The following is a 10,381-nucleotide window of genomic DNA, read 5'->3' as shown; positions in this document are numbered from 1 at the left end:
ACTGCAGGGGAATCGCACGCTATCCGTCCCTTTTGGGTGCCCGCCAACCTGGAATTTGTGGGCGGCACACGCTGGAAGGGTTCTACACCAGTAACCTCAGTACCTAGGCGCACCTTTCCGCTGAGACACCTCCCCTGGGCGGCTTGCCCGCGTGCCCACTCGAGACCGTGTCCAACCATGGAGTTTGAAAATCCGTGAAGCTGTTCAGAGATAACTACTAACTTACCTAGTAAGGTAGCTCGTCCTTTATACGGCCTGGCGTCAACCCCCCTGGCAGCGGGTCACACGCCCCTGTGACTGCCATCCAGCCCGCTGGGCCGAACAAACCTGGGCGAGCGCCAACGAGTCGGGTCACCAGCACCTCATAGTACAGGCATAACTAACAGCCCAACACGTCGGGATCCCGTAATCACAGACAGATGTGGCGGGGGCTAAAATCGAAGTCACACGGCCATCGTGGTCCGCCGCCGATTGCGCAGCTCCACATGGGGGCTTTGATGTCCACGGACAGCCCGTGTGTTACCTTGCTTATACTTATTAGGTACCGTGTGTAAAACGACTGGCACTGCCGCGCCGACGCCGCTCACTCATCACTCTTTCACGATACCACTCGTCAAGCGTCTCGCGGGACACTCGTTCAGGTGCACCCGGTCGCAGCAGTTGTGTTAGCGTCTATTCTTTGCCGTATCTTCTGTGCACAAGGGGCATGTTTGTTTGTTCTTCTATACCCTGTGGTCGTCTGTCTTGATTAGTGACACACCCTGAAGCCGAGCCTCCGAACCAGCGCCGACGACCCGACACGCGACCGACGGTGAGCCGTTCATGACGGCCCCCGGGGCTCCGACGACATGAGTAGGTCAGCCACCGATCCGGCGCACTTCCCTTCACTCACGACGCATTGTAGGACTCTCCGGCACCTGGCCCCATGCACTAAGGCTGCTCCTGGCCATCTCACTTCACCATGTTGCCGTCACTGCTCGCGCCGTTCCCGAGATCGTTCTCAGCCCGGACTCTCATGGGTCCCTTGGCGCCGTAGCCAGCGAGGCCGCCGAGTGCAGCGCGATAGGAAGAGACCTGATGGCTAGAGGCGTATGTCGTCCATGGACGCGGGCGGGGGCCGCTCCCTGGCCACGTCGAATGTTTGGAAGTGACTGACCTCCGCTCGCAGGGCAATGCTGCCGACGCCTTGGTCGGCACGACGTTCTGCGTCGGCGTCATCGGCATGTATCACTCAGGCATCGGTGGCGGCGGCTTCGCCATGATCCGCGACGCCCACGGCAACTACGAGGCCGTTGACTTTCGGGAGGCTGCTCCCGCCGCGGCCCACCAAGACATGTATCAGGGCAACGTGAACGGGAGCATCGTCGGCGGCCTAGCGGTCGGCGTGCCCAGCGAGGTCCGCGGCCTGGAGTACATCCATAAGAAATACGGTGTAAGTCTTGCCCATGTTTCACATGACGTCCCAAGGCTGGCTGACAACGAGGCGGCAGGTGCTCCCCTGGACGACCGTCATGCAAGGCGCCATTCATGTCGCGAGAAACGGCTTCAAAGGTTTGTCACTACTATCCATAGTCCCCTAAGACACCGTCTCGTCTTTATCTTGCGACCGCATGCTAAACGCTGCAGTAACGAGCGACACGGTCGGGTACATGAAGAGTGGCGTCGCTGGCAGGGAATTCAACTACTTGAGCCAGGACCCCAGCTTTGCGCAGGACTTTGCGCCCAACGGTACGGATTTATTTGCAGCTTAATGCAATGCTGTCCACGCGCTGAATTTGTTACAGGGACGTTGCTGGGTGAAGGCGACATCATGGTCCGGAAGCGATATGCCGAGTGAGTAACCCAACAAGTCTCAAACCACATTGCGCAGACTGACCTTTTGGCAAGTACTCTCCAAAAGATTGCGGAGCAAGGAGGAGACGCGTTTTACAAGGGCGAGATCGGTGAGAAAGGCCACCCCCGATATCCAAACATCGCAGCTGTGGTAACTAAAACTCGCTGCTCCAAGCCGAGGCCATGGTCAAGTACATCCAGCAGACCAACGGCAGCATGACGCTCGACGACCTGTCGTCCTACGAGGTCCTCTCGCGGCCCGTCAAGTCGGTGCGCTACCGCGGCGTCGACCTGCACACGGTGGGCGCGCCCGCCAGCGGCGCCGTGTGCCTCAACATCCTCAAGACGATGGAGCAGTTTGACCTGCCGGACCGCGGCGGCGACGTGAACCTCACGGCGCACCGCTTCGCCGAGGCCATGCGCTTCGCGTACGGCTCCCGCGTCGAGCTCGGCGACCCGGACTACGTGGACGGCGTGCGCGCCTTCGAGGACCGCATGCTCAGCGAGGTCAACGCCCGGCGCATCCGCGACAACATCTCCGACGACCACACGCAGCCCGTCGAGGCGTACGACCCGTCCGACATGTACGCGCCTGATGGGCACGGCACGTCGCACATCGTCACGGCCGACGCCTCTGGCATGGCCACGTCGCTAACCACGACCATCAACCTCCTCTTTGGCGCGCAGATCATGGACCCTACATCGGGCGTCATCCTGTAAGTACTTTAATTGAACAAGCTCCCTGGAGTTTCCCCCCCCACCCCCCCCATTACCCCTGCCCTAGCTAACCCAGGCTCTTCCCCAGCAACAACGAGATGAACGACTTCTCCATCCCCGGTGTGCCCAACGAGTTCGGCTTCCAGCCCTCCGAGGCCAACTACATCCGGCCGGGCAAGCGGCCCCTCTCGTCCGTCACGCCCGTCATCGTCTCGGACCCGCGGCGCGGAGGCCGCCTCGTCGCCACAGTCGGCGCCGCCGGCGGCTCGCGCATCATCACCGCCACCGCCGCGGCGCTGTGGCACGTCCTCGAGCACGCCATGTCCATGCGCGAGGCCCTCGCCGAGCCCCGCATGCACGACCAGCTCATGCCTAACACCGTCTTGCTCGAGTACAAGTTTGGCAACGGGACCGCCGCGTCTCTGGCCGCGAGGGGCCACAACCTGACCTACGTCGGTGAGGGGCTCAGCGCCGTGCAAGGTATTAAGGTGCTCGATGATGGGACGTTTGAGGCGGCGAGCGAGCCGAGGCAGCGCAACAGCGCCGGCTTGACCATCTAGACGACTCCTTTGTAGACAAAGGGGCATTTCCTTGCACATGTATATACACAGTAGAGACGCACACTCACGCGCATGATCTGGACTGGGACAATTGAACCAAGAGCGTTTGCATTACGTCCGTCGCATACCCTCTCTGGTCGTCCATCTGCACTGTCCGGACACACGGAGCCTCGAAAATGTCTATAAACACGATCCCGCTAAAGGAAAGATGGGGGTATCTTTGGTCTACATCTATGCCGTTGTGCCTGACCGCCTCCCACCTATCGCCTCGTCCGTAGAGCAACGAGCCAATCCATCTCGGCCAGCCACTTCTTGGCAAACTCCTCTTCGGTGAACCTCTTGGCCGAGGCGCGGGCTCGCTTTCGCACCTGCAAGGGGTTGGGATGAGAGAGGGCCTTTTCGTAGCCCGCCGCGAACTCTTCCGCAGACGTAGCGTGGTAACCTATAAATGTCAGTCGTTGGCCATTTTCGCGAAGCTGGGCACGAAGCGCTTACCTGTCGGCTCGCCGTCCACGTCGACGACAATGTCCAGCTTGGGTCCGCCGCTGTCGTGCACAACAGAAATGAGGCCCGCGGCTTGGTACTCGACCACGCCGATGCCAAAGTGCTCGTTCCACATGCCGTTGACGCCCACCGAAGCCCTACACAGCCATTCTAAAATCTCGGGCCAAGACGCGTCCAGGTGAAACTCGACGCGATCCTTAATGCCGAGCTCATTAACCAACAGCCGCAGCTGATACACTTTCTTGGAGTCCTGGTCATCTCGCACGCTGCCAATGAGGACCAGGCGGGCCGACTGCGCGGCCTTGGTCTTGGTCCTGAGGAACTCGGCAAAGGACTGCAGGATGAGCTGGTGGTTTTTCTCGGGACGAAACTGGGCAATATAGACGAGCACGGGCTCGCGCCTTTTCTCGCTCGCCTCTGATACCTCGACCTCGTTTTCGAGTTCACTGACGGCACACGGAGGATAGACGACAGCTATTGGGTGCGTCTTTTCCTTCTCCTCACGCCACGGACCCCACAGGCTCTTGACGTGTGCCTGAGTCCACGTCGAGTTGGTCATGACGACATCGATGGAGGAGCCGACCCATGAATAGATCTTGGCGAACAGCTCCCAATATGCCCTCTTGGCCATGCCGCGGCTGCCCGTGCCCTTGCCGGCGTTGACACCCAGAGAGCCGACCGAAGACGTAGGGTCCAGGGAGGCGAGCATGTCGGTAGAGATGGTTGGGTAGTGGACGTAGGCGCCGGTCGGCACGCTAGGAAACAGGAACTTCGAGAGGCCGAGAGCGAAGGCGTAGCCCATAGTGTCGATGAAGATGTCTGGAACGAGTAGCGAGAAGGCGTCCCAGGCAAGGATCATGGAGCCCAACGACTGGCCAAGGAGGGTGAAGTGAGGCCATGTCGAAGCCAAGACCCAATGCCTCTTGGATAGGTAGAGAAATGTAATGGTTGGTGGGTGGAGATGGATGTTGAATCGGCTCTGAGGGTGCCCGTTAGTACTTCGTTTGCAAAACCTTGGGGGGAGGGGGCGCATGGGCCTGGCTCACTTCGATGCGGTGCAGTATGGCATCCTTGTTCACGTCGTGATCGCCGGTATAGACGACACACTTGGCCTTGGGCCAGCGGATTTGTGTTGCACGAATGGCAGCCCACAGAACGCGCTCACCACCGCCTCCGGCATTGCTGGAATTTGTCAGCGGAGAACCTGGCGTGGTGGATCGAGAGCGGATGGCACGTACCAAAATGGGTGGAAGAAGCCGACGATGCCGTTCCAGTCCTGCTGCTGTATATCGACTCCACTGAGCACACCGGCGCCGGCCTCCTGGGCTTGTCTCTTGTCCGCTTGACCGTCACGCTTGTTGTCGTCGTCTTGCATGAGCGACAAGAGTAGAGATCGCCGGCCATCCGTGCGCTTGCGGAGGGTCCAGCCGAGGGCCTGGCCGATGCGGGCAAGGATTCGGGGGAGGACGAAGACGAGGAGAAACGGAGTCGAGGAGATGAGGACGACGACGAACGCGAGGGTACGAGGCTCGAGGCCAAACGAAAACGGCTTGCTGCCGTCGGGCGCGGCGCAGGTGTCGGCGGCCATGGTTGGAAGGTGTAACGACGGTGCGATGCTCTCCAGTGCTGATGCGGTACGAAGGAATTACTTCCAGTGCCTCATATCAGGCACCACAGCGAGCTCGACGGTTTGGTCATTGCGACCGAGAGGTGAAGTGAAGACTTGAGGGCCGGCCGGCAGCGACTGACTGGGGAGGAGGACGAAAGGAGGAGTAAGGTTGGAAGTTGGAGGAGCAGCTGTGTCGTCGTGGGCTCGACGTGGAGCTGACAGCTCAGGTGGTCCGTCCGTGAAGTTGGCCAGTTGCTGTCGAGTCAACGGGAGACTGCCCGTGCTGAGGCCAACAAGGCGTGCTAAAACGGGGGGGAGGGGGGCTCAGCAGGCAGGGGACCAGAGGGTCCAGAGCGCCCTGTGGCTTGAAGCACCTGGCCTCCACTCCGTGGTTCAGGCAGGGCGCGCGTCACGTGGCGTCATGCACCCTCCTAGGGACGTACCACCTAGGTTGGCTCAGGGTGCTGCGTCTCCACTGCATGCATGCACTCTCGCGCACTCGCATGCAGCTGGGAGCTGCAACCACAGCTACCAATGTGGCCACATGAGGGTCAGGCCATGTGGCCGGTTCTGCATGAATCTACCTGTTGGGTATCCCGTGGCAGGCACAATACTTCTTCACCCACACACATCCATCTGTAGTACTAGTACTACCTACTTCGTTCGTGGGTCTTGGTCGATCCCGGTATCCAACCGGCATCGGCAGATCGCGCTGCGGCCCGTCACGACCACCAACAAGCCGACCGACCTCGGGCCCAGCGCCGGGACCAGAGCCAACCTCCCTCATCGCAGTACCTTTCCTGCCCCTTTGCCTGCCAGGCCGGCCGAGCGCGTCTCTACATGGCCGCATGCCTCAGTCGCGTCCCCTCGACGTATGCCTCGGCAGTGTCCACAAACAGCTTCCTGCCCTTGACCCAGGCCACCAAGGGTCCCCAGATCCTCCACCCTCCAGTTTGGCCTGTTGCATACTTCCTGCCCATCGCCAGGAAGAGCATGGGTTTCCCCAGGGGCGAGTACGGCGCCACGGACCCGGATCCCGTCAGCGTCGAGTCTAGGGCCGCCGCCACGTGGATGACTTGGTCATCCGTCACCGTGAGCTGCTTGGTTTCCGTGTCGCCCACGTCGCCGAGCGCCCACACGTTGCGCGTACCGGCGACGCGCAGGCTTGGGTCCTGCTTGACGTTGCCGCATTCGTCGAGCATGTGTGGTGGTACAAAGGACGTGTTGACTCGCACGCCGTGAAGCGGCAGGTAGCAGTCGGTCTTGAATGTCGAGCCGTTTGACAGAGTCAATATCCGGCGTCCCTTGTCGTTGGAGTCCGCCTCGTCACTCACGACGCGCGCGTTGCGAACAAGCCGGACGCCGAGCTGCTGCAGATCGCTGTCGACGGTAGCAATGAGCGAGGTTTTGAGGCCATACCCGCCACCTTCCAGGGGCCTGTTGCCGCTGACGATGAGAGTGATGGTTTTTGCCGACCCGTATTTGGCGGCGAGCTCGCCCGCGACTTCAACCCCGTTGGGCCCAGCACCGGCGACGACGATGGACTTGGCATCGCCCACGCGCCTCTGCAGAGCGTGCCACGCGTCAAGGGTAACCCGGTCGTTGCCGAGAGGCTTTAGTGGCAGTTCGCTGCTGATCCTCGAACCCGTGGCGATGACCAGCTGCGTATAAGGGATTTCCTGTGCCTTGCCGGCGTTGGTGATGACCTTGACAGTATTGGCCGACTCGTCGATGTTCTCTGCGCGACCGAGCACCAGCTCAAAGGTCTTCGGCGGATACCTGCCGAATCCCGGGGCAATGGGGAGGAAAAGGTGCTTGTCAGGTATCTCGCCCGGGATGAGGCCGCGTGCTGCCGCAATATTCCAGAAAAAGCTGCTGTTGGGCGTGACGAGGATGACTTTGAGGGCCGTCTTGGGCGCCGTGTGTTTAAGCAGCTTGTGGGCGAGTGGCAGGCCGGCCCAGCCTGCACCGAGGATTACGACTGTTTGGGTCATTGTTTGCGGCTCTGGGGGGGTCGAGCAGTCGTTCTGTGGCGTGAGGTGTGCGACGAGATGGTACGCGGGCCCCGGAGCGTCTTATACCATCAAATGGGGGACATGCACAAGAAGTTGGAAGGGAAGGGGCAGTGAGTGGGCAGGGAACTGACTCTATTGCTCCGTCGACTCTTGGAGTACTTCCCGCCCCCCCCCCCCGATCTCGATGCCTTGGTCCGAGGCCGTCGCGCATTGTTTGGCGTCACTCAGCCGACGCACGATGGTCCCTCGGGCGACGGGCTCGGCCGGATGTGGGCCGACCGAAGTCCAGAACCAGGGCCGAACTCCGTGTCCGAGCCGCGCCCCACTTCGGCGCATCCCATGATTCCCATCAATCGTTCACCCGCCGCCGACGACCCTTCGCCTCACTCGCAGGGTCCCAAAGACCACTGTCAGTACGTTGGGTCAACAACAACATCACACTCGCCCCGATAGCTCCCAAGGCGGTTACCTCATAGTGCAGCTGCTTTGACCGGGAGCGGACGTGATTCGCGAGCCAAGCGGGATACACAGCACCACGCACCCATCCAGCGACTCGGCCGCTTCCGAAAACCGGACAGCGCATCCGCCAACACACGGCGTTGCAGCACCATATGGGATCGCATCAGCCACGGCTTGTCGCCACCGACAGAGACCAGGACGGCCTCAAGATATGGAGCTGTGTCACCTGTCGTCGCCGCAAGGTCAAGTGTGACCGCCGCGACCCTTGCGCCAACTGCGTCCGCAATGGCGCCGAGTGCCACTTCCCCGTGACCGGCCGCCTCCCGCGCCGCAGTCGAGATCACACGGGTGCCTTTTCTGCCAGTGCTTCGTCGTCAAACCGGCAAGCAGAGCTACTCGGCCGGCTGCGACGACTGGAAGACCTCGTCACGGAGCTCAGTGGCCAGCTCGAAGACGGGAGCTTGCCGCCGGCCTGGCAGCAACAGCTGGGGGCGCTGTCTTCCGGATCGTCGGCATCAGCGGAGAGGAACCCCTTGTTAGGCACGGATGAAATGTATGAGGACTTTGGTAGGCTCGTGGTTGACCAGGGTGGGCGACCGCGTGTGGACAGAGGCTTCTGGTCCATCTTTTGCGACGAGGTGAGTAGGGAACATTGATTCCATGCTGTAGTAGGGCTCCGTTGCTAAGCTTCCGTCCAGGTTGAGCACATATTTCAGGCCATACAGGATGGCTCAGAGGAGCCCGAGATAGCAGTGCGGCAGCGCAGCTCCACAGACAACTGGTCTGCGCCGGATCACTGCCACGGATACCTGCTGGGCATCTCATGCGCATCTACGACCGACGAAGACCTGTACCCGTTACCTTCTCAAATACCCTTCCTCTGGAACACGTTCGTACGCAACGTCGATCCCTTCATCAAGGTACTCCACGGGCCGAGCGTAGGGCGCATCATCAGCGAGACCAAGGGTAAGCTCGACGCTCTCGGCCCAGGTATCGAGGCCATGTTGCTTTCCGTCTGCCTCGCTGCCATCGTCTCGCTGGGCCAGAATGAAGTGTCAGATGCCTTCCGGATCTCCCGAACCGAGATGATGGCCCGCTTCCGGCTGGGCGTGGAAAGAAGCCTCGGTCGCGCGCAGTTTGCGACAACTAGGGATGTCGCGGTCGTCCAGGCGCTAGCCATCTATCTGTCCATCCTTCCGTATATTGGGGCCTCACAGCTGGCGTCGACAGTGACAGGTGCCCTTGTGAGAATTGCGACATCTATGGGACTGCATAAAGACGAACTCGATGGGAAACAGCCAAACAAGGCCGCGGGTGTCGAGATAGAAACAAGAAGACGGCTGTGGTGGCACATTTGCTTCATCGAGTGCCGAGGCATGGAGCCGGGTCTGCCTGGGACTGGCATTTCGGAAGCTGGGTTCACCACTCGAATCCCGAGCAATGTTGATGATGATAAGATTCCCGACACTTCTGGTGCTACCTTTGCTGGCGGAGAGTTGCGGCAAACACCAACGACACTGGCGATCGTCCGTTGCGAAATTTGGCGACTTCGCAGAGCTCTTCGTGGCCGACCCGACGACACACTACCTATGCAGCTGCGAATAGTAAACGACGCAAGGACAAGAATCGAGGGCGTGTGTCCATTAGATCCTCGTTCGGAGGATGCATTTGTGTCGTTTCTGCAAACCATCACTGGTCTGGCCCTTGCGAAATTGGAACGAGAAATCTACCGACAGCATCTGCGCACGTTCTCCACAGATTCAGGGGCCCCGGCGCATGAATCGAGCCAGTTACTCGAGTTGAACGTGGCCGTCATTGATGCCATGCGAGAACTGGGGGCCAACCCGGCCTGGCAGAGGTGGCGATGGCAGCTCCAGGGACGCTTCCCGTGGCGGGCTGTTGGATTCGTCTTCGTCCAGCTGTGCCAGATGCCATGGACACCGGCTTCTGAGCGGGCATGGGGGCTCGCACGGGGGCTCTTCGAGGGCCTCCCCGACGGGGCGAAGCGGGACGCACAGTGGCGGCGGTTGAATGAGCTGGCCGCCAAGGCAGCTGCCCATCGGGGGAGATTGCTGGAGGAGCGAGCGATGGCGCGTGAAGATGGCCTGGATTGGAACGTTTTGCACATGGATGAGACCAGAGCTTGGCAGCCTAACGTCGAGCACTTTGCGTCCGACATTGCGGCTGGGCATCAACTAACGGCTTCTGGAGGAGATGGAGCTGTGGCCAGGACCATGCGTCTTGGAGGTGGTCGGGAAGAGGCGGCAGAGGACAGAGCGTTGCAGCAAGGAGGCGATGCTCATATCACGACTTTGGAAATCGAAAGAACTCAGACTTTGTTCGCTGAGGGCGAACTGGAGGAGAGTGTGGCTGCTGACTGGGAAAGGGATGAATACACTGTCGACGACATACTGATGGACTGGCCTGACTGGGATGACGGGACCGACATGGACATTTTTTGACCGAGAAGACTGCCCAGGGCATTTTCAAATAGAAGCCGGATTGATGCCTCCTAAGTGAAATATTAGGCATTTTTTGCAGGGCTTTGAAACTTGAAGCATTGGCGAATCCTCGAATGCTTCATGGGTTGACAGTTTGTCTCGTTGCCCAACAAAATATTTCTAGACTCGCAGCTCCATCACACTGCTTGCTTTTTCAAACATGGGCGTATATGATCTTCGTAA

The 10,381-nt window shown here is 60.2% G+C and overlaps 4 protein-coding genes across 4 annotated transcripts; 2 read left to right on the top strand and 2 right to left on the bottom strand.

Annotated features, from left to right (window-relative positions):
* The first annotated feature begins 98 nt into the window (after positions 1–98).
* Positions 99–3,307, top strand: JDV02_005963 (uncharacterized protein). Its single transcript, XM_047987308.1, has 9 exons — positions 99–852; positions 905–1,089; positions 1,169–1,432; positions 1,491–1,551; positions 1,627–1,728; positions 1,785–1,833; positions 1,888–1,943; positions 2,009–2,549; positions 2,639–3,307. The coding sequence occupies exons 1-9, from the start codon at positions 849–851 to the stop codon at positions 3,108–3,110; spliced, it is 1,734 nt and encodes a 577-aa protein (XP_047843293.1). The 5' UTR covers positions 99–848; the 3' UTR covers positions 3,111–3,307.
* Positions 3,144–5,478, bottom strand: ALG11 (GDP-Man:Man(3)GlcNAc(2)-PP-dolichol alpha-1,2-mannosyltransferase). Its single transcript, XM_047987307.1, has 4 exons — positions 4,853–5,478; positions 4,661–4,796; positions 3,606–4,593; positions 3,144–3,552 (listed from the first exon to the last, which is right to left on the bottom strand). Exons 1-4 carry the CDS (start codon positions 5,200–5,202, stop codon positions 3,371–3,373), a joined length of 1,656 nt encoding a protein of 551 aa, XP_047843292.1. The 5' UTR covers positions 5,203–5,478; the 3' UTR covers positions 3,144–3,370.
* Positions 5,479–6,059: 581 nt separating this feature from the next.
* JDV02_005961 (uncharacterized protein) lies at positions 6,060–7,263 on the bottom strand (the record flags this gene model as incomplete). Its single annotated transcript, XM_047987306.1, has 1 exon — positions 6,060–7,263. Exon 1 carries the CDS (start codon positions 7,215–7,217, stop codon positions 6,060–6,062), a length of 1,158 nt encoding a protein of 385 aa, XP_047843291.1. The 5' UTR covers positions 7,218–7,263.
* Positions 7,264–7,434: 171 nt separating this feature from the next.
* On the top strand, positions 7,435–10,241 carry JDV02_005960 (uncharacterized protein). Its single transcript, XM_047987305.1, has 2 exons — positions 7,435–8,335; positions 8,396–10,241. Exons 1-2 carry the CDS (start codon positions 7,850–7,852, stop codon positions 10,157–10,159), a joined length of 2,250 nt encoding a protein of 749 aa, XP_047843290.1. The 5' UTR covers positions 7,435–7,849; the 3' UTR covers positions 10,160–10,241.
* The last annotated feature ends 140 nt before the right edge of the window (positions 10,242–10,381 follow it).

The sequence above is a fragment of the Purpureocillium takamizusanense genome, chromosome 5 (assembly GCF_022605165.1).
Source record: "Purpureocillium takamizusanense chromosome 5, complete sequence".
NCBI lineage: Eukaryota > Fungi > Ascomycota > Sordariomycetes > Hypocreales > Ophiocordycipitaceae > Purpureocillium > Purpureocillium takamizusanense.
Note: the sequence above shows the minus strand (reverse complement) of the source record. Positions and strands in the feature narration are given on the sequence as shown.

Bases quoted from the DNA above. Each gene is read 5' to 3' on its own strand.
- JDV02_005960 (XM_047987305.1), top strand. From the start codon at position 7,850: ATGGGATCGCATCAGCCACGGCTTGTCGCCACCGACAGAGACCAGGAC. The intron at 8,336-8,395 runs GTGAGTAGGGAA...GCTTCCGTCCAG, and splicing joins GGTCCATCTTTTGCGACGAG to GTTGAGCACATATTTCAGGC.
- JDV02_005963 (XM_047987308.1), top strand. The intron at 1,834-1,887 runs GTGAGTAACCCA...CCTTTTGGCAAG, and splicing joins GTCCGGAAGCGATATGCCGA to TACTCTCCAAAAGATTGCGG. The intron at 2,550-2,638 runs GTAAGTACTTTA...GCTCTTCCCCAG, and splicing joins CCTACATCGGGCGTCATCCT to CAACAACGAGATGAACGACT.
- ALG11 (XM_047987307.1), bottom strand. From the start codon at position 5,202: ATGGCCGCCGACACCTGCGCCGCGCCCGACGGCAGCAAGCCGTTTTCG. The intron at 4,797-4,852 runs GTACGTGCCATC...GACAAATTCCAG, and splicing joins GGCTTCTTCCACCCATTTTG to CAATGCCGGAGGCGGTGGTG. The intron at 4,594-4,660 runs GTGAGCCAGGCC...GGGCACCCTCAG, and splicing joins CCATACTGCACCGCATCGAA to AGCCGATTCAACATCCATCT.